The 25,663-nt window shown below is 40.2% G+C and overlaps 1 protein-coding gene across 1 annotated transcript in view; it reads right to left on the bottom strand.

Moving 5' to 3' along the window:
- Nucleotides 1-209: 209 nt before the first annotated feature.
- Nucleotides 210-25,663, bottom strand: part of AP5M1 (adaptor related protein complex 5 subunit mu 1) — a 37,835-nt gene continuing 12,381 nt past the window's right edge. Inside the window, exons 2-9 of the mRNA XM_063440526.1 lie at nucleotides 23,779-23,890; nucleotides 21,010-21,655; nucleotides 8,856-9,083; nucleotides 6,755-6,894; nucleotides 5,827-5,912; nucleotides 5,330-5,448; nucleotides 5,121-5,217; nucleotides 210-359 (exon numbers count right to left, since the gene is read on the bottom strand). Of these exons, the coding sequence (XP_063296596.1) occupies nucleotides 277-359; nucleotides 5,121-5,217; nucleotides 5,330-5,448; nucleotides 5,827-5,912; nucleotides 6,755-6,894; nucleotides 8,856-9,083; nucleotides 21,010-21,655; nucleotides 23,779-23,846 (1,467 nt within the window). The 5' untranslated portion in view covers nucleotides 23,847-23,890 and the 3' untranslated portion in view covers nucleotides 210-276. The remainder of the gene's footprint in view (nucleotides 360-5,120; nucleotides 5,218-5,329; nucleotides 5,449-5,826; nucleotides 5,913-6,754; nucleotides 6,895-8,855; nucleotides 9,084-21,009; nucleotides 21,656-23,778; nucleotides 23,891-25,663) is intronic.

Genomic DNA, 25,663 nt, shown 5'->3' with positions numbered 1-25,663 from the left:
TACATAATTTCCATTTAAAGTAATTTCAGGAATTATGTAATAAAAAAAAAAGAATTATACAACAAAATAAATAAAATGATAACATCCTACAACTGGCAGATCATAATCAAAGTGCTGAATAGTATATAAATCCTTAATATAGAGAAAGCATTTAAACAGTACAATAATATATAGACATGCAATAAAAGCAGAAATAACACATAGTAATCAATAATACAAATGTGGACTTTACTCCAAGTGGTTTATTTTAAACAATTCAGAAAATGAAAGTGCAGACTATGTAATAAATGATCTGGATACAAATGGTGCTGGTGCTTTGGAATTCCAAATATAGTAATCAGAGGAAATAAGTTCCCGAGCTGCAAAAGAAGGGGAAAAAAACCCAATTAAAACAATGTGTTCGATCCTCATTTAGCAGAAATTAGCTGCAGAAACCTTGAGTAGAAAGAAATATAATATATAATACACAGAGTGATGATTTATGATGTTCCTAAAAAAAAAGGGCTGTTCTACGCACTATATTCACTAGCATTCTACGCACTATATTCACAAGCATTCTACGCACTATATTCACAAGCATTCTACGCACTATATTCACAAGCATTCTACGCACTATATTCACAAGCATTCTACGCACTATATTCACAAGCATTCTACGCACTATATTCACCAGTATTCTACGCACTTTATTCACCAGCATTCTACGCACTATATTCACTAGCATTCTACGCACTATATTCACTAGCATTCTACGCACTATATTCACTAGCATTCTACGCACTATATTCACTAGCATTCTACGCACTATATTCACTAGCATTCTACGCACTATATTCACCAGCATTCTACGCACTATATTCACCAGCATTCTACGCACTATATTCACCAGCATTCTACGCACTATATTCACCAGCATTCTACGCACTATATTCACCAGCATTCTACGCACGATATTCACTAGCATTCTACGCACTATATTCACTAGCATTCTACGCACGATATATAGTCACTAGCTTTCAAAATATAAAGTATCCAGGATTTCTGCATGATTGTAAATGTTAAAAAGAAGTGCATTATTTTTGTCTCCTAACGTCACTCCTCACCTGTTTCTTTGGCATTATTATTAAAATGCTCACTGCAGTACATGTGACTGAATGAATTGGAGACAGACGTGCATGCCAAACATGGAGACAAGAGCTTCGAGGAACATTCAGTAATGGGAAACACTGCACAAGTGCAAAGCATTGGCTGTATTCAGCCACTTCCTACCAGAAGCAGTTGTCACTTGAGGAGGATCAGAATCCCTGGATTTGCTTTATTCAATTTCTTTTTTTTTTTTTTTTTTTTAAACATGATCTATATTATATTTACAAAACTACTGGTAAAAATAAATCAGATAAGGGAGAGATAATCCACTGGTATCTTAATTGTTAGTTACAGGTGGAGAATCAAAGACCAAGGGAGAGGCATATCTACCATGTACAAATAGTAACATCTACTCTGTTTCGTCCTTTTTAAAGACTAGATTCATGTGATTTCAGAAAAACTATTATCCTGCAAAGGATAAGATGGTATACTTTTTAAGCTATCAAATATTTTTTGGGTAATAATCTGACAGGGAAAAAAATCTGAAAATTCTAAACCACAATACATTTAACAATGTTTAAATCATCATAAACATGGACTACAGATGGTTAAGGATATGTCGCACACAGACCAGCAAATTATAGCTTTCATATATCGATAAACGTAAGCACAGAATGCCTAAAGTGCCCATTAGAACTCATGATTTGTTACGTTTTAAGAAATAGTTTTATATTTTAATAAATAAAACTTCTGTATGTATGTACACTGATCAGCCACAACATTAAAACCACCTGCCTAATAACGTGTTGGTCCCCCTTGTGCTGCCAAAACAGCTCTGATGCATCAAGGTATGGCCTCCACAAGACCTCTAAACATGCCCTGTGTTACCTGGCACCAAGACATTAGCAGCAGATAATATAAGTCCTGCAAGTTGCGAGGTTGGGCCTCCATGGATCCTCCTTGGAATTATTATTCCAGGACATCCCATAGATGCTCAATCCGTTTGAGATCTGGGATATTTGGAGGCCAAGTCAACACCTTAAACTCTTTGTCATATTTCTCAAACCATTCCTGAACAATTTTTCCTTGTGGCAGGGAGCATTATCCTGCTGAAAGAGGTCACTGCCATCAGGGAACACAATTGTCATGATGGTGTGTACGTGGTCTGTGTCAAAGTAACATCCACATGAAGGAAGACAAAGCTTAAAAGTGGAAGCTAAAGGAACACTCGTATATGGGGTTAACCCAAAAACTGAAGACGTGAAAAAAAAGAAGAAATGAGTGTCCTATGTCCATAGTTCGGATAATACTAAATGATAAACTCAAGTATATATACACTCTAATAGGTGACAATCAAAATAGGAAAATATATGAAGACTTCCTGTAACTATTGAGATAATTTGATACAGGAATAGGTAGGTACTGTTTCAAAATATACAGAAACCTAAAAATTTATATATTAACTGAAGTATATACAATTAAATAAACTGATGAATAACAGAAGTATATACACAAGGATAAGAGGTCCTGTTCAAAAGTGACAAAGACCTTCACCGGTAATATAAGCTGAAAAAAAACAAAAACTAAAGTATATACATAATAAAAGGAAGGTTCTGTTCATACGTTCTCAGAAACCTTCACTTAGTGGGGTGAGCAAAAACAAAAAGTTTTGCAATCCACGGAGCCTGAATCAAAATAGAGTTTTTCTGTCCGTTATTTAATCATATTCGATATAGAAATGAACTAACAAATACCTTGGTAATTAGCAGGTCCTGCATATTAATTAATATGTGAAACCAAATGTTTCGCAATTTACAGGAAGCCAAACTGACGTTAACCTGTATGACCAATGGATTAGATTGGTATATGGTACTATCACACAGGTAAGTCAGGCATGCATGTCTGGTGTCTCTAAATAAAATAAGGCACCAAAAAAATGCAGCCAAGCAAATGTTATGTAGACAGATGAATGTAATTATATGGAAGAAATATATTCCCCTAAGATCTTAAAGGGGATATAATCATGAACCACAGATGCAACAAGGATATAAGTTAAATGCAGACTTTGTGAATAGAAGAAATATGCTACCGCTATAGGTGGGGGAAATTCCAAGTAATTCAGTCTGAGCTTGTAACAACAGACCGTCTGTCTAGTTTGATAACTAGATATTTGATAATAAGTAAATACCAATCCTCCCCACAAGAAAAAAGGACATTTCCCGGTAGCAATAAAATACAACTCGGAATTAGAGACATGTAACTGAAATAGTAAATTAAATAGGAGAATAAATGATAAGTCTCAAAATCCCCTGACACGCGCGTTTCGCCCACAGCTCATCAGAGGGGATCCACATGAATGCCAGGATCCAAGGTTTCCCAGCAGAACAGTAACAAGAGCATAACACTTCCTCATTCAACCTGCCGCCACCTCTTCCCCAGATTAACGGCGTACATGCTCCGGGCCATCCACCTGATTTAAAAGGAAACGTGAATCATCAGCCCAGGAAACCTTCTTCCATTGCACCATGGTTCGGTTCTGATGCTCCTGTCTCCATGGAAGGTGCTTTTGGCGGTGAACAGACGTCATCATGGGCATTTTGACCTGTCTGTGGCTATTCAGCCCCACACGTAGCAAAACTGTGATGAACAGCGTGTTCTGACACCTTTCTATCATGACCCAGCATTACGTTTTTCAGATGTTTGAGCCATTGTAGCTCTTCTGTGTGATTAGACAATCAATGAGCCTTAGGCGCCCATGACCCTGATGCCGGTTCACCTGTTGTCCTTCCTCGCACCATTATGGTAGGTACTAATCATTGCCTACCGAGAACACCTCACAAGACTTGCCGCTTGGAGATACTCTGGCCCAATCTTCTAGCCATCAATATTTGGTACCTTGTTAAAGTCACTCAGATGTTTTCACTTGCCCATTTTTCCTGCTTCCAACACATGAAATTCAAGACTGTTGTGACTGTTCACTTTCTGCCTAATATATCTCACCCCTTGACAAGTACCATTGTAACGATATAACCAATGTTATATCTTCACCTGTCATTGGTTTTATTGTTGTGGCTTATCAGTGTAAAATTTATTAATACAAGGCACATAACTTTCAATTGTTATTAAAGGGATACTTACCTTTATGTGAAGTTAAACAACTGTGACAGCACTTTTTATAGACTATATTTCATTATGATTGGCTGCCTAAATATTCTAGTGAATATTTTTTTTACAGTTCAATTGTCTTTTAAGTTTGTGCTAAAACCGTTTGCAACTGAACAGTAGTAAAAAAGTATAATGCATGATTTTCGCCTCCTGTCATTAATACAATTTCTATTTTCCTTTATTCAAAGACTAATAAAATACAGAATTATCCACACACAGTGGAATTATTTATAACACTAAACATGATCCACTTGGTTATTACTCACACATTGGGTGTTTTTTTTGTTTTTTTTTAGGAGAAATAATGCTAAGAACATCATGGGAGGGCATTGTTGTGCAATAAGTTGATTTACAAACGGAATGATTACAAGACAATTGTTATACACTACTACTGAAAGTCTTAGGTTCCTTTCGGTTTTGGCACAGCTATAGGGGCATGGTAACTTTTTGTTTTTGAATAGGTAGGAAGACACTTAAGTCACAATTCCGTCTATTGTTCTATTTTTTCTAAATATGGCTCAATGTGCTCTAGCATATTAACATTTTTAGCCATGTCACAATCACACTAATAAAGCTTACTAGCAGAATATTTCCAATGACAAAGCCACTTACAGCAGGCTCCACCTAAAGGTAGCCAAACTGGTATTGACAGCTGTTTGTCTATAACATAGCCGAAACACACAGGGTTACCCAAATACACCATGATTTAACAGGAACTGACTATAGAATGTAACACTTTACGTACAACAGACAATTCAGCTATTGAGGATTTATGTCAGTTTCCGACAGTACACAATTCAATAAATATCGCTGATGCTGAAAACAGGTACATTTCCCCACTTAACATATACTAACTGAAAATGACTTACATGCATAGATTTTGGGCTTCACATTTGAGAAGTACTGGATACAATGCTGGTCTGTAAAACATCCCGTCAGTGTGTATTCAGGGATTCGGAAAGAAAGCTGAAAAGACATTTCACTATTTAAATATTTCGTAAGAAATGACAAAGAGTGCAGTGGTAGCTGGAATTGCACAAATCAATATTTCTTTTCTAGTTAGGGGTATGCAACGTACTTTAACGTAGGCTGTATTCCCAACACAGATAGGATCCACAGGGTCATTCGGATGCTTTTCAGCACTGAAAGTTACTGTCCCAGAAAGGGAGATTTCCAGTGATTTAGGAAACTTCTGTCCTGGAAAGAAAAGTATAATTAAAACTTTTCCTATGCTCAAATCTTTCTTTACGTATTTTCCAAAGCAGCAAAGATAACAAAAAATAAACAAATTTGAATAGACATGGTGTACGTAAACGTGATGAACAGAATGTTGAAGTAACCAATCAGCGAGAGCGAGATGTGCGCATGTGGCTCTCCTGCTACTATATAGACTATGCTGCTTTCTAACCCAATATGATACGTTTATGTGCAACATGTCTAAGTTTGTTTACATTTGTTTACTTTGCTGCAATAGGTGTAAGAAAATAAAGACTGATCATTATATGAGCCTCCTTAGAAAATAATAGAATTCTAATAATATTAGCTTCATACTCGCTTAATGGTAACTATACTTACCAATAATCCAAACCAAATGACTCTTCTCTCTTGACAATTCGAGCTGGCCATGAGTAACTTTGTAATCAAAATGCTTTATGTGACCCCTAAAAGTACAAAAAAGAAGAACAAAAATCTTAAATGAGGAGGAATCAGCGTAACTGTTTCAAATGGCATCACAGAAACATGTTTAACTTTATGGTAGCAGTGTGCCTTTATAAGCTTTGCCCTTGGCAGACAGCACATGGAGAGCAAAGAAAGAACAGGAGAAATGGAACAATGTTTTAATTTCTCTAATTTCCCTTTCCCATTTGCATTGTGTGCCCTGGTTGTGCCAGAACTAAAATATGTAATGTAATTCAATTTGCTAAATATTTAATGTAATATATAATCTTTAAGCACCACCATGACTATACATAGACACATGCAACTAATTTCATTGCTGGTTATCTACAATAACTAGCTCTAATACTCTAACATAATGTCCTCAAAACTCACTGGGTGCCCGAAACTGCTGGGACTTTGGGAAAATGCTTTATCACTGTGAAAATTACACACCGTTCCCTGAGCATACAACTGAACCTGGCTAACTAAATCTGCCAATGGGTTAAGCAGCAAATCATCACTCTTACCCACACAACTGAAGCACATGTACCTACATACAATATATCTAACTAAATTTAGAACTGCAGAGTATTCCGAGTGAATTCCAAATTTAAGGCCAATGAAGCCAAATTGGCAGAAATTCTACAAGTCAAATATGCTTCCAGTTCAGCCATTTTGGTCTAAAAACTTAAATTCACTTTGAATTCTTGACTATTTTCACTTTAGTGAAAAACCCTGTAAATTTTAGGGTATCCCTACCCCATATACAGTAATATTTTTAATAGCTTAATAACAAGTGTTACAACAGCAATACGCTGATTTTTAGAAAATCTAAATAACTTACTTGTTGAAAAAAGGTATGTGAGCTTCACAGTGCTCAAACCCATTTTTGACGCTTTCATGAAGTTTTAATTTCACTGATATTTGTACTTGGCACCCATCTCCAGTCAACTGGTAAAATCCCAAAATTGGAGGCACTGGTACCTTAAATACATATTAAGAATAAAAAAGAGTCTTTGCAATGCCAGATACATATAGATGAAGGTTTCACACAGTTAAGCATATATAAAGAGAAAATTCATCTTGACCCATTGACAAGACATAATTTTGGAGAAATCCATAATTACTCAATTATATATTTGCTGGACCGCTCAGAATAAAACAGTGATTATAGCAGGAAGATAATAAGCAAAACTATAAACTATACTTTAAGCTTTTTGCACATGTTGTGTCTAATGTAATCAGAAGTTCTGAATCTGCACGATTTTGGGAATACATCAATAATCTATGATTTTCACCTATTTTGTTAGTCATTGGTTAAATGTCGCCTTTTAAAAACTTAATGTCAGCAGAATCTGGTAAAATATGAGTGCGAATTTCCGCGGTACATAAAACCACTGCAAAAAGTAGATAACTAAAGCATATCCCTTGCGGTATTTTGTAATTTTTCATTCAGCCATTGTATGACCAATCTCTGCCAGATTTATACTATTAATAATAAATTGTGTTAACATACACACAGAACACGGATGATGCATGCTACTGTTGAAAATAACACCAATCTGTACTCTGCCACACAACCCCAAGTACAGAAACGACCCGACTTTACTTTTTTCTTATCACATGGAAGCTTCACTTTAAAAAAGGTGACTTGAAAAAAAGTCTTTAAAAAAAAAAAAAAAAAAAAAAATTCTCATGTGTCTGTCATTCTAGTAATATTTTAATGGAGTATATTGCTGTACTGTGTCTAAATGATGGAGGTACAGCAGAATATATCAGGCAGTGATCATCTGTCAAAAGAAAGATAAAAAGGAAATGTTAACGCAGTACCTGCCTTTAATTTTCACTGTTCTGAGCCTATAACCTCATCTAACCATAATCCTATGTCTTAGTTACCTTTAGGTTTTCCCTGAATTTGATTTGCACTGTGTGTTGGATCAGATTCAGTATCTCCCAGCACTTATAACACACACATACACACTGATCAGACCAAAGAGGAGTGACTGACCATGGGAGTTTGCCTCAGTTGTTATTATGGGAAGTTTTCTCAATGGTTTTCAAATTTACTTAATCAGTCAGCATTGGGCCATCACATTTTTCCCCAGTTGACAGAGTTGAAAATAACACAAAGTCTTAAATTCTCACTTTTTTTTTTTTTTTAGATTTTATTCATTTTAAATAGTTTCATATCATATCTATATAGTGTCAACTGACCCCGCAGCGCTTTAAAATATTAAAGGAGAACATTTTTACAATAAATGAGACAATTACAAAATGTTACAGGAACAATAGGTTGATGAGGGCCCTGCTCAAACAAGCTTATAGTCTAGAAGAGGTAGGTGTACACAGAAAGGGCATTGAGGGGGACAGCAAACACGGTGGGAAAGTAGCAGAATTGTAGGTGAGAGTGGAGTAAGAGAAGGTTTGTAAAATAGAAGTTACTCTGGGAGGCCATAAGCATTTCTGAACAGATGGGTTTTGAGGGATTTCATAAATGATTGAAGACTACAGAGTCTGATGGTGGTAGGCAAGCAGCATGCGAGAAGTCCTGCAAGTACAAGTTAGCAGTAAGGGTGCGAGCAGCAGACAGGAGATGGTCACTAGCCAAGAGGAGAGACCGAGAAGGGGCATATCTATAAATATTTGATGTGAAATTAAAGTCTTATTTTTCCTGAACAAAATGATATATAATATATGTGGGTGCATATTAATATGAAAGAGGTAAATTATGGATGAACAGGCATATACCTCAAATTCTAGGTTTTGTTTTGGTTCAGAACTTGTAGTAATGCCTCCGTCCTTACGGGGTTAAGTAGAAGATTTCGCCATTGGTTAGAATAATAATACATTTTAGAATAGTGTTATTTTTTAATCAGTAAAGGATTAAACACATAGCAATGTGCATGTTTGTAGCATTTCAGAATATTTCATGATGTGTAATTTACCTGCGATGTGTAGAAACACAAATGGAATAAATCCAAGGGAGGCACAAATGGTAATTTGTAAGGTCCATTGAATGCAGAGTCATCAGCTATAGCTACACTGCTTGAGATTAACATGGAAGAGTCGACGGAAGTCACACAGGGATGGACCAGGATATCCTGAAGTGGAGAGCCATTGGCTGGTAGATTCAAGCTGACTGTTACATTTGGACTGATTGCTTCCAAATTGCACTTTGTGAGAAGAAAAAAAATGATGACGTTAATTAGATCTGTTTAAATGCCCAAAATAAGGCTTTTAATCCACATGTCCACTTACTCAGCACAAGCTTCAAATGACCCCCTGTGGAATTTGTGCATTAAAATCAATCAAATGTACTTTTTGCATAATAAAAATAATAATAATAATTTACATAGGTCCGTACATGCTAATAAGTGCTTGAGCCACTTTAGGTTGACTGCAATCAAAGAGTTATTATTTTAGGTAGCGCTGAATAAGTTAGGCCCTGGGAGCTAATGTTCGTTCCACAATGATAAACAAAAGGGGAATCGGCAGGAGAAGAGCTGAAATGACTCTGCCTCTCACTGTGTTCAATGACCACCACCTGCATAAACATCTGCCTGCCCTTCACAGGTTTTAAATGAGTCTGCCCACTACCCGGTTTCTTGAATGCAGTTAATAAGTTTCAAATATGAGCAAACTGTGTAGAAATGTTACCGTTACAACGTTACTGAATAGCTTACTGGCACAAACACAAACTGCGCTTAGAAACTTGGAGAAAATAACTTCATTTCTTACAGGTTAACGCGCGAGGTTGTGTTGTAGAACTCAAACACTGCCCTTTACATCTTTTTTTTCAAAAAACAAATTCAGTACAATTACTTTTTCTATAAAATGTCACCTTTGATGCAAAATTCTAATTAATAAAAGGTCTAAGAGACGTTAATCAACAGAAAATACTGCTGTTAAAGAAACAGTAATTGATATTATATATATAAAAGAAAATCATGAGAAGTACACTAAGGAAGTCATTCAATTTTATTTTTATTGTCTGCATTTTACATCTAACTGGGACTGTTATCAAGAGGCATTCTAAGCACCATAACCACTTAGCCTGACGTATTGCTAGTAGGCTATGGGTCCTCTCTTCTAGCTTTGTGTCAAACCAGTATCAATTACAATTATTCATATAGTGCCAACATATTCTGCAGTGCTGTACAATAGCTAAACAGGATATAGAATTCTAACAAAATTTCTTGATATAAGGAACAGTAGGTGAAGAAGGCCCTGCCCAAATGATCATACAACCTAAATGGTGGTTTGACTATTTAGGGGATCACCAAGACACCAAGAGCGCCACCAAGTGGCCTAGCCTCTTGATGCCAGCAGCTGGTTTGAAATCAATGGAACTGGAAGATAGCAGAGCTTACTCCTCCCATCTTTCTTCCAGAGAATAACATTACCCTCCATGGCTGTATGTGGCTGGCAGTAGAAAGGATCTGCCCGACAGTCTAAAAGGAAGGTCGCTGGTGCGGTGTAGGTTAAAGGATCACTATAGGCACCCAGACCACTTCAGCTCAATGAAATGGTCTAGGTGCCAGGTGCCTCTAGTTTTAACCCTGCAGCTGAAACTGCTATGTTTCACTGAGGGTTATTCCAGCCTCTAGTGGCTGTCTCACTGACAGAGTCTAGAGGCACTTCCGCGATTCTCACTGTGAAAATCACAGTGAGAAGACACTGTACGTCCATAGGAAAGCATTGAGAAATGCTTTCATAAGGGCTGTTTCAATGCACGCTCGGCTCTTGCCGCACATGCGCATTCGGATATGACATCGGCAGGGGGTGGAGAGGACCCCAGCACAGAGGGAGCCCGGCGCTGGAGAAAGGTAAGTGGCTGAGGGGTTTAACTCCTTCAGCCCAGCGGGAGGGGGGGCATTAAGGTGGGGGCACCCTAAGGCCAGGAAAACAGGCTTGTTTTCCTGGCACTATAGTGCTCCTTTAACTGTAAATGCTTGGGATCCCAGTATGAAACATAAGAAAGGATATTTCACAGTGTCAGTTACATAATGCAGTATCCTCTAAGTGACATTAATTCCTTCTAACTATTTCCTTCTGATCTAGCAAACACTGACCGTAGAGACTGCAGAAGATGCAGGGGTCTCCTGCTAAATATTGCTTTCAATCCCCTCTCTAAACTCGAGCTAGAGAGGTTATATTGGGATCTTGGGCAATACAACCCCATGGTTAAGGGTGCCAGACTGTTATAATATAAAAATAGGAAAACATTTAATGAATGAATATTTCTTTATTCTGAGTGCAGTGTTACTGTGCTGATAATGCATGAAGTGCTCAGCGGACTGTGTGCTGTCAATGTGGAGTGTGTCTTTGTGTGTGAGATTTGTGCGTGTGCTTATACTGTGAATGTGTACATGGAGTGTGTCTTTGTGTGTGTTGTATTATATATATATATATATACACACACACACACATTTGGGTTACATTTGAACTTCTCTCCTGCATGTAAAGGATTTGATCCTTCACAAAAAAAAATAAAAGATTTTGGTAACCCATCTATAAAGTGTTTACTAGATGAACAGTGATAACCTTGTTTTGCCTTTCTCCTAAATGTGTTCATGTAGAATGAAAGTAAATGTGCTTTTTTTATAGCTCTTAAAGGAAATGTACAGGCACCCAGACCACTTTATCTCAGTGAAATAGTCTGTGAACATTTGTTTTCTTTGCAGGGTTAGCCTGGCTCTAGTGGTTATCACAGTAAAACTCTATTTTAATCAGATGGTCTCAAAAGACCAACTGATGGGTACAACATGTTACCCCGGGCTGGCAGCCGGCTCCCACGCTACCCCGGGCTGGTGGCCGGCTCCCACGCTACCCCGGGCTGGCAACCGGCTCCCACGCTACCCCGGGCTGGCGACCGGCTCCCACGCTACCCCGGGCTGGCGACCGCCTTCGATAAAGGGCTGCCAAGATAAAATCCCAGGTATAGTCGAAGCTTGGGCTTGTCACCAGTGGGGTACCTCAAGGATCTGTACTTGGACCCATTCTCTTTAATATTTTTATTAGTGATATTGCAGAAGGTCTCGATGGTAAGGTATGTCTTTTTGCGGATGATACTAAGATATGTAACAGGGTTGATGTTCCAGGAGGGATAAGCCAAATGGCAAATGATTTAGGTAAACTAGAAAAATGGTCAGAGTTGTGGCAACTGACATTTAATGTGGATAAGTGCAAGATAATGCATCTTGAGCTTAAAACCCAAGGGCAGAGTACAGAATATTTGATAGATTTAGGGGTGATTATTTCTGATGACTTATAGATAGGCAGACAATGTAATAGAGCCGCAGGAAATGCTAGCAGAATGTTTGGTTGTATAGGGAGAGGTATTATCAGTAGAAAGAGGGAAGTGCTCATGCCATTGTACAGAACGCTGGTGAGACCTCACTTGGAGTATTGTACGCAGTACTGGAGACCATATCTCCAGAAGGATATTGATACTTTAGAGAGAGTTCAGAGAAGGGCTACTAAACTGGTTCATGGATTGCAGGATAAAACTTACCAGGAAAGGTTAAAGGATCTTAACATGTATAGCTTGGAGGAAAGACAAGACAGGGGGGATTTGATAGAAACATTTAAATACATAAAGGGAATCAACACAGTAAAGGAGGAGACCATATTTAAAAGAAGAAAAACTACCACAACAAGAGGACATAGTTTTAAATTAGAGGGGCAAAGGTTTAAAAATAATATCAGGAAGTATTACTTTACTGAGAGGGTAGTGGGTGCACGGAATAGCCTTCCAGCTGAAGTGGTAGAGGTTAACACAGTAAAGGAGTTTAGGCATGCGTGGGATAGGCAAAAGGCTATCCTAACTATAAGATAAGGCCAGGGACTAATGAAAGTATTTAGAAAATTGGGTAGACTAGATGGGCCAAATGGTTCTTATCTGCCGTCATATTCTATGTTTCTATATATATAAAAAAAAAACAAAAAAAACAATGAAATGCAATGAAAGCTTTGTGTTTGAAGTAAATTGTTACTGCAACAGATTTATATTTTCTTAGCTAGCTCATTTGACTATATACTTGGTGTAATGTATAAAAAAGAAAAACCCTCAATCAATCGCATAATCCTAAAATAGAAACATTGTTGAATATTTCCTGTCTTCATTTCCATTTCTGCTGAACAATTAGGCTTGGTATAAACATCAAGGGCAATGAGATACATTTAATCCTTATGTGTGGGGATAAAAGACTTACAAATGAATGTAACAAAAACAAAACAAAAAACAAAAACAGAAAACAGTTTTTGAAGCAAACAAGCATAGCTGCTAAAAGAACAGCATCAATGCAACAGCTTACTGTGAGCACACGTTAAAATAGAATGTTTTAGTGACGGCGAACTTGCATATAAATGTATCTAGATGCAATCATAAAAAAGCATAAAAGCATATTAAAGGATCACTATAGTGTCAGGAGAACAAACCCGCTTTCCTGACACTATAGTGCCCTAAGGGTGCCCCCACCCTCAGGGTCCCCCTACCCTGGCGCCGAAGGGGTTAAAACCCCTTCAGCAGCTAACATTAATCCAGCGCCGGGCTCCCTGTCCTCCCCCGCCGACATCAGCTCCCGAGTGGAGCAGAATGCGCGGCAAGTGCCGAACGCGCATTCAAACAGTCCACAGGAAAGCATTTCTCAGCATGCAGAATAGTGTCACACCTAGGACTAAGAATAACGTCTTACCGGACCTCAGAATGGCCAATATACTAGCCGAGGTCAGAAACAGAGAAAGTATATATAGAAGACAGTAGATTATCTCTGGGTACCAATGACATGTGTCTATGGTCCAGTTATAACCCACTATCTAATGTACCAAAAAGAGACTCCAGGGATCTCAAAGGGGCCTAACCCCAAGGGTAATGTATAGAAAACAAGAAAATGCACAATATGCTTATCACAATGTCAAAGACAAATGTGACTCGCTGTGCTACCTGGAAATATAGAGTAGTCTAATGATGATTAAATATTAACTATATACATGAATTCTTATAGTGAAAACATCAAACTAATCTCCATTCGATAAGGACTAGAGAGTGAAAATTAATAATAAAAAGATTAAAAATTGCTCCAAAAAAACTATAGTGTACAGGTATTATGAAAATATTTACAGCGTGGGATGTCTATCTGGAGCTTTATTGGATCTGGCTCTATATGTATCCACAACACTATCTGTATAATATCCACTACACTAAACAAAAAAAACAAATATATATATATATATATATTAATACAATACTCCTTGTAAGTATCCTTGACTAAAAAGAAAGGCTCAAATTACAGAGAAAGTAACCTGTTAAGGAGATATGTAAAGATATCTTATATAGTATAAAACTGTTATGGACTGGCAATATGTGTCCTAAATGGAAAGGACTCAAAGGAAAACAGACCAACCAATAAAGGTAAAAAAAAATATCAATTGAAAAGGCTTATTTATCTCTTAATAGATGTAGTGAGAAATTAGTCCGGGAAATACTATCCATAGAAACTATGGTGCTTGGAATGCTCAATAGTCTATGGTTAAATAAATTGGAGTATAAGTCTGTCAGAATGTAAAGAAAGATAGAGGATATAGATGTAAAGATAAACTGCTTGAAAATCTTGCAGTAAAAGTAATTTACAAAGCCTCGTTTTCTATCATTCTAACAAGACAGCAAATGGAGCAAAAAGGAATAAAATATTAAATCGAAAAAAAACACACACACCCCCATGTGCGGCATACTAGATGCCGTGACAAGTGTTAAATGCCCATAGAAAAAAAAAAAAAAAAAATAGAACGCCTGACGCGCGTTTCGGTGCTGTTAGAAAAGCACCTTCGGCAGAGGAAAACGAACTCTCAGAAACAGAGAATGAGACACGGCCGAGGTCACGGACACAAAATGAGACACAGCGATAAGGTAACGCCAATAGTCAAGGGTACCAGAAGTCAGGGAAGTCAAAACGAAGCCAAAGTCAAAAACCAGAAAAACACTCTCGGATAGCCATCTAAGGTAAACCACTACAGAGCAATGAGCTTAAGGAATAAGTGAGTTTAAATAACCCTCTTGCAACTTAGATTGGCCGTACCTAGCCTTTGAACTCAAAACGTGCGTGTGCGTCTTTTGCGTGACTTCACGTCAACGTCGTCTTTAACGTGGTCAGACGTAGGCCTATAAAATAGTGTGGATCCGCAGCGGCCGGCGTCCACCGACATGTTGCAAAAGCCAGGCATCAAAGCAGAGGACCGCCGAGCGGCACTCCAATTAATCTTAGGAAGGTAATTATCTCCGTGTTTGTCACATGGAGACAAAGGATACGTGAAAATGGCTCAAGGATCCTGTTATATACTGAGTGTAGGGATGAGTTTTTCTACGTTTTTTTTATTTTTTTTACATATAATTATTATTTTTTTTTTAAAAGAGTGTTTCCTTTCGAAACTTGATGATAGGATTATCATATTAAAATTAGTGTTGAGGTGACAGTTGTTCCTTAATGTACGGCATGGAATACATCATGGTAACTCCCTCTGCCACCTGCAGCTGAACAATAGTCTTAAAGGGACACTCAAAACACCTAAAGCACTTCGGCTGAAGTGCTTTAGGCGTGTAGAGTCTGTCCTCTTTTCTATCTTACAAAAAGTGCAGATTTCAATAAAAGTTGGCACTTTTATAAATAGACCACCTTACACGCCCCTGGCTGTCATTCGGTCCTGTGACTTTTTTTTTTTTTTTTTAGCTCAGTGGAGATAAACTCAAGAGACAGCAATTGCCCAGAACACCTACCCTGCAAAGACTTCTCTTTGAGCTGCATTATGAAGTCTGTAATTGGACAGCCACAGAAAGTCTGGGCGGGGTTAGAATGGGAGGGTTTGTAAAGGCTGCAGACAAGAGATCTGCTACTTTTGCAATCTGTTTTAGATATACCCCAGATGAAAAAGATGGCGTCCCTCGAGGAAGGCTCCTCATACTCCTCTGACGACTTCTGTGCCGAGCCGGAGGAGGGGGCTGCCCTCAGATTAAACACGGGACCCAGACCAGGCAAGCTGGAAGATAGGGAACCGGTCACTGCCGCTCAGCTAAAAACAATGCTTGCGGAGCTCCGCACCAATATAGCGGGAGACATGGCCCACTTCCAAAAGACCATGGAGGGCGCAACAACAAAAATTGGCCAACTAGAGGTGGCACGTAATACCCACGACGCGAGACTATCCAGGGCAGAGAAGAGGATCGAAGAACTGGAGCAGGTGCACTTTGCCGCCACAAGCAGGCTCGATGCCATGGAGGATGTGCGGAGACAGTACAACCTCAAGATTAGAGGTGTACCGGAGGCACTGGAGACTTCGGAGTTACCACATTTCCTACGGCGATTCCTTGCAGCATACATCCCTCACAAACAGGCGAAGGCAATAAAACTTGACAGCATGTTTCGCTTACAGAAACCCGCGAGCGCACCGACAACTGCAACGCCGAACCTCATTGTACGGTTCCAGTCACTGCAGGACAAGGCCCTACTCCTCACAGCGGTGAGAGGGAAGTCTCCGATAGGGTTTGAAGGAGCTACGCTGCAAATATTCCCGGACCTCACCAGGAGCACACTGGGATGGCGCCACTCTCTGCGTCCACATCTGCAGCTCATGTGAGCAAACGACATCTCCTATCGGTGGGGACACCCAAGAACCGTCCGATTCCAGGCACAAGGGGAAACATACCGTGTGGGCACTCCGAAAGAGCTGGAAGACCAACTGTGTAAGCTGGGACTCCTTACCCCAAGCGCAACCTCTGGTTCAAGACTAGCTCACCTAGACCCGGCTACAATCCCGGAATTCACACCCCGCACGGCTCAAGCTCAATTGGCGTCCAGAGACTTAACCTGACTCCCATGGCTGAGTCCGACCGTCAAGAAGGCACCCTAGCCGAGACAGCCCTTCATTACATCGGGACTTACACAACAACACCACTGCTATTGCCTTTTTTTTTTTTTTTAAATTCTTTATTTTTTTTTATTTTTGTTGTGCGTGAAAGGACAATCGCACATCAGTAATGTCAGTAACAATTATACACACTTGTAAAAACACATTTTCATAGACTGCTATACAGCATTTAGCTTGAACGCACAAAATTTTTAAATTAACAAAACACGCTAGGTACAGGTTGAGTATCTACATTTGTCATAGTAGGATAAGTTATTGTTTAGCGATAGCAGTATATGATTAATATGTAACATCATTGCTGCCGTGCCAATTGTGTAGTAGCTTTAGTTCTCCGTATACTTGACATGCATAAACATTTGTTGATTCTAGTATATATACATAACAGACACAAGTTATTGAACCTTGCTTCATTAGTCACCTAACAGCCATTAGTGCCGTTACTTTGGGAGTGAGTGAAAGGCAACATAAAAACAGTAAGTAGAGTTTTAAAACCAGAAATAAAACATAAAACATGGTGGGCATCCCTAAGTTTAGTCATAGGTCCCAAGTTCAGTAGGTATACAGCTCGACTTGTGGGGTTGTGAAGACCTTGCTAACTGAAAACAAATTAGGTTTTCAATAGTAGCTGGAGATAGCGTTGGTAGTATGCTTTCTCTATTCTGCACATTTTAACAGATATAAATATGCTTAACTTTACAGGCACATGAGTAATCTACATGGGACCCATATCTACCTTAACTGTACATTGCTAGAAGGAAAGCTAGTTGTAAGGTACGCGGATATGATAGAGCACAGAGTATTCAGGCTAGTTTTAGTGCCGACTACTTATTATAGCGACGTTCATGTCTTTTCTTAAGTGTGAGCTGGACTGGTACCCTTGTAATAGGCTAGTCTGTTAGCTTGTAAGTGAAGTGTGTATGTAAGGTTAACGTGGTCTAAAGTGAGCTCACTATGTAAGTCTGGGTGTGTATCGTTGCTTATTCGGTTAACCCCTAGGTTGTTCCTGTGTGGAGTACTGTGCATCTTGCCTTCCGTCAGCGGCTAGGAAGGGGTCTAAGGCTCTTTTGGCCCTCGGTATGAAATGAAAAAGGGAAACGTCTAAAATTCCATATGGTTGTAACTTAAGTGTGCATCCTGGTGTGGGAGGGCATAATGGAGCATCTCAATGCCTATTGCGGGATGGAGACCCATGTCTTTGAGGCATGAAGGTGAGGTGCTGGTGGTGGAATGAATGCACATGGTTATATCTAGTCTGTTTGCCCTAAGTTAGGTCGGGTGGTATGTAACCATCAGAGTAACCGGTGTGCGGAGGGTAAGGGCAATGGGGTCGACCGTGACAACCTAGTTATGGCTTTTGGGCGGTCGTAGTTGGGTACATGCGGTGGAAAAGTAAATAAAGCAATTGGAGCTATAAGTGGGTGCAGTTTGCTAAGTGAGGTATAGTTAATTCCATGTTAGATAAGGAACAAAATCATAACAATAATTGGGTCTAGGATTGGGAAAGCGCACCACGAGTGCAGTACTGCTCAGTCCAAGTGTCACTATTCCTTGTGTGCCAACCCTGTATGAGGCTCCGGGGTGGTGAATGCGATGAAGATGGTTTTCAGTGGTCGAGGGTGCTGGATGGAGCTGTTAGAGGTCAATCTCCATATACGTGCTGGTTGTAGGGACCGGCATTCCATGCGGTCATTCGACTCTGTTTAAGTGGTGATGGTAGCGTAAGAGTCCGGGGTTAGGCCTTGTGGGACAAACGGGACAGTCCTGGATGGGTCCCATCGGTGTTGCGGGGAGGATTGGTTCTGCTGGCTCGGTGGTATGAGGGAGTCCATAGTTAGGCCTAAGGAGTGCAGGAGTGGTGCCGCGTCGCTTAAGTCACGTATGCGGTGTAAATCAGGACCCTGTTGGACCGCAAGGGTGTGAGACGGCCGCCAGCGGTAGCCGAGGCCTTGTTTGCGGAGGATGGCGGTGAGTGGCTGGAGTGACCGTCTCCAGGCTAGGGTGTTGCTGGAGAGGTCTGCGTAAAAATGTATATCCTTGCCCTCGTGTTGTGGAGGCGCTTTACCCCGCAGGGCGTCCAATATCGCCATCTTGTCGGAGCTATTCCGGAATGCAATTATGGTGTCTCTAGTTGATCCAGTGGGCGCCTTTGGTGACTTGGGGATCCGGAAAATGCGCTCTGGGCGGATGCGCTCAGCCTGTGCTGGTGGTAGTATCTTTGCGAGTAGGCTTTTGACGGTTTGCGGTAGGTCCGTATCTGCGGCGCCCTCTGGGAGCCCCCTGAGTTTCAAGTTATTGCGCCGCCGGGCATCTTCGTTCTCGGCCATGCGGTGGTCGTGAGAGCGTAGCCGCAGCTGCAGCTCCTGCACGGTACGTTTGAGGTCCCTTATGTCCTCACTGTGCGTTTCAGTTCGGTTCTCTATGGTGGTTAAGCGGTTTGTCACCCCCTTTAGGTCTCCCCTCAGCGCAGTGATCTCTTTGTGGAAGTCCTTGTGGTGGTCGGTTAGCATTTGCTGAAGGATCGCCACCGTCACTGGCATGGAGTCTTGTGGGGCGTTGGTCGGTGGTGAGGGACGTCCGGTAGTGTGGGTCGGTAAGTATTCCTCACCTGAGAGGTCATCAGAAAAGTCCGAACATCCACCGTGGAGTGTCGCCATGTTGGTTTCGTCTGTGCCACGGGCCTGCCGCCACATGTCCCCTATGGTGAGTCCCGGGTTGATTTTCCCCGGGTTTTTTTTGCCGGTTTTGCGCCCCATGGTGTTGGGGTGTGTGTCGAGGGCTTTTGCCGTGGTTTGGTTGCAGGATGGCTGGTTGTGCGCCCGTTTTCCTCGCTTGGGCCTCGGAGCTCTCGAGTAGTGCGACCGCTCACATCGGCTGCTAAGCCCCGCCTCGCTATTGCCTTTTAATGTTTATCTTTTAATGTTTATCTTTTGATTGCGTGCTTTATTATTTTTCAGTTATTGTTGCCTTTTATTTCTTTCCTCATTTTATGACTAGACTAATAAGTGCTAATCTCCGCTGTGTAACATAGCCACACACCAATGGCGACGCTTGCCTTACCGGATTGCGGCAAGTACTCTGCTCAGAAATCTGTCCAGATAGACACCTAGCGCTCTGATCACCGCCAGATATGCCTCACGGGCACCTTAATCCCCCCCACCCCCTCACAATAGACCCTACCGTTTTATTAATTGTTTGCTTCTCAAACACATTAAGCATGAAAGAAGTTGTTTATCTGGTCCGACTCTCTTTAAACCACTACACAGATAAGGGGGTGCACCTCCCCCCCACCCCCGTAAGTTTTAGATACACTCAAAGATCCTATAATTGTCACCAACCCTCTATGGGGGGGGGGGGGGGTACCACTATATGGTGTGCTCTCCGAAGCTCACCTATTCATGCTACTCTCATGTAACCTACCATATATCATTTAAGCCATCCCAATATGTGTCACTCGATTAAGTAAGAAACGCCTGCATAATGATAATGTTGATGTTTTGAAGTTTCCTCTTGGCTACCTTAACAATGTCAGTATCATCCGGGTGACACACATGGGTGCTAAACCTTTGTATGTTTTTCATGTTAAAATCTAAAAATTTGCAAGTTCTTCACTCGCCATATCAATGCATTGTATCACGTGTCGATGTACTGCCTGTCACCGCTGTTGTGGCGATGTATGCTGTTATGTTATCCCTTGCACGCAAAAATAAAGAATTAAAAAAAATAAAAAATACTAAATTATCCTGAACACTGGACCTTTGCATATCTAAGCATCTGCACTCAGAGTTTAGGGAGAGCAGGAGATCCTGTTACGGATGGTTCTCCTGCTCTTCTCCACTGTGCTACACTCCAGGCAAGTGTTTCCCACAAGGATAAGGAGAACATCCAGAAGATTGACATCATTATGGAGGAATGTCCATCTTGGAGAGGCCTCCTCAAGCAGTTCAATCGCATCAGAGAGGGATGGGAGTAGACTTTGGCAGTTACAATAGAGCAACACCCACAGACCTTGGGGAACGTTGACTAATGTTACGAGAAATGCAATGGAAAGAGCCTGATTTTGCAAGGCAGAAAATGGAGCTAGTTTAAAAGGTGTCTTCTTCCTTACCCAGTCAAACAAATCTCCACACGTGCACACCTTGTATATTCACAGACATAATATTGATCTAATAAAAAGCTCACCTTGCAGGAGACTGTTCCATACACTTGCCACATGTCACTATCATAGCCTTTGTCGTACTGAGAAGATATAACTTCCTCTGTGATGTAAACTTCGATCTGAGATTTACCCTTCTGCCTGTTCATTCTCCATGCTGGGGATTTGTGTTCCTGATTCGCTGTACTACTGTTCACAACTTCATGTAAACCAATCAAGTTTGAATCTAAAGGTGAGCCCAATGGACAAACCTGCGTTATCAGAAGTGGAAGCTGAGCCAGCTTAGAAGAAATTTCTGCTTCGGGATTCTGTCCTGAATTAAGAAACAAAATTGCCCCAGATAAAAGAGAAAAAGCTTCTGATATACTGTTAATGTTCATTAATGATGGTTGTGGTTCCAGTACTTGCTCTACCAAGGGGAGGCAAACATATATAAAGTCATCATTTTCTATTGCGAGGACAGGCCACAGTTTTCCTTCCGATACAGGTAAGGTGTGCACATTTGTTTTTCTGATTCGAGAACAGTTGTCTCTGTATTCCACAAAGGTTTTATTTACATCTGTAAGCCCCAGCTCATGAAGTAATGATTTCAGCAGTTCATCGTCCTCTGGGATGCCCACATAACTTGCCCTGTTAAAAGCCTTTGCTCTTTTTTCCACTGTGGGATAACGCCTACAAGAAACAAAAGAAGTCAGCTAACACCAGTCAATATAACTTAAATTATGTTATTATGGTATAAATGTAAGAAAAACTATGTGAAAATGTAAATGATATTGTAAATTTTATCTCTTACATAAGAGAATATAATTCAGTATGCCAATTGAAGCCTTGTAAACGATGCAAAGAATTGCACTGTCTTGGCAGCACAGAGTGGCCAGGCTTCTGGTGTAATTTTTTTTTTTTTCCATCAAATTGTTCCAAGAGACTCCTTGCAATATAACCTGAAGTGGTTAGGGCATTCAGTCATTTAGGACAACAGCTTGATGGATGGGTTTGATAAGTATCTGTCCTGATATTGAAAAAAAACATTTAAAGTGATATTTAATGTGCTATCATCTTATTGTCATTCAAATACAATTTTTAGTTCTCAATTTAAAATAAGAAAAACTTTGTAATTTAGAGTGGAAAATAGACAACATAAGTCAACAAAACAAGCATAATGCATATAATGGGCTTGGTTAATGGAACACAAACCTGTATATCCAACGCTTTAGATTTACTCTGTCGCTAGTTATAGAGGTCCAGTATCTAGTGGCTGTTACACTGGAGTCGCTTCCGGTGCAACCACCAAGTAAAACCCTTTATTGCAGCCCCCATAAGAAAGCACTGCTTCAGTGTCTATAAGGAGCATTGGGGACTTGATGCAAATGCACGGCAAGTGGGTATCCAAGTTTCCCCATAGAAAAGCATTGAATCAATGCTTTGCTATCAAGCAACCTGGTTTTACTTGTTGCACCAGAAGCATGTGTAAAGCACTTGCCTAAGAAGCAAGAGTATCTCTAGTGGCTGTCATACTGGCACTAACCGAGTAAAACTAAGGTCAAGTGATAGAGCCCGTAAGAAAGCATTAAAGGGATGCTCGAGGCACCCAGACCACTTCTGCCCATTGGAGTGGTCTGGGTGCCAACTCCCACTACCCTTAACCCTGCAAGGGTAATTATTGCAGTTTTCATAAACTGCAATATTTGTCTTGAAGGGTTAAGTCCTCCTCTAGTGGCTGTCTACTAGACAGTCACTAGAGTACACATCCGTGTTCATAGAACACGAAAAGTGTGCTATAATGTCGCTGGACGTCCTCACGCTATGTGAGGACCTCCAGTGTAGCTGAAATCCCCATAGGAAAGGATTGAAAGCATTAGACCTCCCCATAGGAACGCATTGAATAATGCTTTCTTATGGGGAGGTCTAATGCGCGTGCGCATTAGGTCTCCCCCACCGCTGGCCGGGCATGCTCAATAGGTCTCCCCCGCCGGATGACGTTGGCGCAGGAGGAGAGTGGGCGGACCCTGACCCAGCGCCGAGGGACATGGGCGCTGGATACAGGTAAGTCACTGAAGGAGTTTTAACCCCTTCAGCAACTTGGGATAGGGGGTGGGAGGGAGAGGGGACGGTTTGTTTTCCTGGCACTGGAGAGTCCCTTTAAATACATGCTATGAGGTCATTGGATTGGGGCATTGCACACACTGAGTTATTGTTAATTGTGTGCTGGGGGCTAGTTACACACCCAGCACAAGTGACTTCGGCAGCCCGGAACCCTGTTCCTTGTATATTTTGGGTCTGTCGTCAGAACGCTGGTGACAGACTTTATAATCTACTCCCTTGCAGGCAGAGTGCATACAAGCGAAAAATAGCCCCTCCGCCTCCCTCTATTTTACCTATTTTTTGTCATTTTTTTAAAAAACCTCCCTCCTGCAAGGGCTCTTGAGCCTGTTAAACAGTCCAATCACAAGCATGTCTTTGAGAGGCCTGTAATTTGACCACACAAGGCCCATGTGACATCAGACGGAGGCGTGGAATTCATCACTGGAAGTGTCGCCTGGCACGTGATAACAGGTAAGTAAAATATATTCTTTTGCAGCCTATGATGCAACCAGGGGGCAGGCAGCTTATTAATAAAAAGAGTGCATTTTACACCGAAAACATCCCCCCTCCAAAGAGTAACACTTTAACTAAGGACAGGGCACTATAGCGTTAAGAATACAGGTTTGTATTCCTAACTGTAGTGTTCCCTTACGACTGATATGCAGAACCTAAACAGAATAAAACATATAAGGAGAAATGCAAAGCATGTTTACCTTGAGAATTTCACTATACCATCCTTTCCTAATGTGTGGCTAAAGATCCACAAGGCCCGTATCGGCATTTTGCAAAGATGGTGAAATGTTCAGACATGGAAGAAAAATAAACCTGCATAAAAATATGGAATTATAAATTAGAATTGCTTTAATCACATAAGCTCTAGACTTTCACGTCAGTTTGCATTTTTTATCTACATGCATCAATGATAAAGACACTGCTCAACTTTCAAAAAATCTCAAGTTGGTGTTCTACCGATCTCAGCATTCTGATTATATTACTGGGTTTCTGATCATATATATAATGAAAACTCAATCATTAGAACAAAGGCACCAACGAGACAAGGCGATATTTCACTAAAAAAGTGCCACAAAACATCTAGCAATATAGCACGCATCAGTTAAAAAAAAAAGAAGTTATCTATTTCCAGTATCTTAGCTGCAGAAATGTTATATATATATTTTTTAAATATTTAATATTATCTGATCCAGTGCCAAATCTGCTACTTAACTTAAAAAAAAAAAAACACAGCTCGGTTCCAATCTATAAAACTGCTTAAAAAAACATACGCATAGATATTTCATGCCACTGAGTGATGTGGATCACAATAGTATAGTTTCTGACAAGCGGAAGGAGAATGGAATCAGTCCCATTTATGATGAAAATTCACTGTATGTGTTCCAAGATGGAATGCACGGCCATATTTTTGAAAGAGGAAATGCAATGCATTAGATACAAATGGGTTTAATTAGCCCGTGATTTATGACATTTTTACTGTATAGATAAACCTAAGAGGTCCACAGAAACCATCGTATTCATTCATCGTCTGAAGTAGTCAAGGTTATGATGAAATGGTTTGAGAAGTATGAGTCTGCTACCTGAGGTGACCTCATGTATAGCTAATGGCAAAGCTTTTTTTTCTGGGATGAACCCCAATTAGTGACACTTACATGATTTTGATTTAAAGGGACACTCTAGTCACCAAAACATCTTTAGCTTAATGAAGCAATTTTGGTATAGAGATCATGCCCATGCAGTCTCACTGCTCAATTCTCTGCCATTTATTAGTTACATCAGTTTGTTTATGCAGCCCTAGTCACACCTCCCTGCATGTGACTTACACAGCCTTCCGAAACACTTCCTGTAAAGAGTCATCTAATGTTTACAATACCTTTACAGCAAATTCTGTTTAATTTAGAATTTCTTATCTCCTGCTCTGTTAATTGCTTGTTAGACCCTGCAGGGGCCTCCTGTATGTAATTAAAGTTCAATTCACAGAGCAGGAGGTAACAAAAAAAAAAAACTTTTAAAGTAAGTGACATCTTATTTAAAATGAAACCAGTGTAATCATGCAGGCTGTGACTGTCACAGTCAGGGGAGGTGTGGCTAAGGCTGCTTAAACAAAAACAAAAGTGACTTATCTCCTAAATGACAGAAAATTGAGCAGTGAGACTGCAGGGCATGATCTATACACCAAAACAGCATCATTAAGCTAAAATTGTTTTGGTGACAATAGTGTCCTCTTTAAGGTTGAAGTGGACCTGTTTGTAAGGGTGTTTTCAAATTTGTGAGCAAGGTTTTATGTTTACAATATACACATAGTTTTATCTTTTCAGTTGATTTTACCTAGAAGCTCACAGGTTTGTGATACCCTACCTTACTCTCCCCACACCTGAGCCTCCGTTTTGCATTTATTTTATATTTTACATTTTAAGCCAAAATAACTAAACCGGAAAAACAAAATCCAACTTCAGCATTCTCAACTATTTTGACCTCATGTTTGCAATATCCAAGTCAATCCCTGACAACTAACAGTTCAGTGAATATCCCTGTATATGACTAATTAAAGGGACACTATAGTCACCTGAACAACTTTAGCCTAAT

This window comes from Pelobates fuscus, chromosome 13 (assembly GCF_036172605.1).
Source record: "Pelobates fuscus isolate aPelFus1 chromosome 13, aPelFus1.pri, whole genome shotgun sequence".
In the NCBI taxonomy this organism is placed as follows: domain Eukaryota; kingdom Metazoa; phylum Chordata; class Amphibia; order Anura; family Pelobatidae; genus Pelobates; species Pelobates fuscus.
Note: the sequence above shows the minus strand (reverse complement) of the source record. Positions and strands in the feature narration are given on the sequence as shown.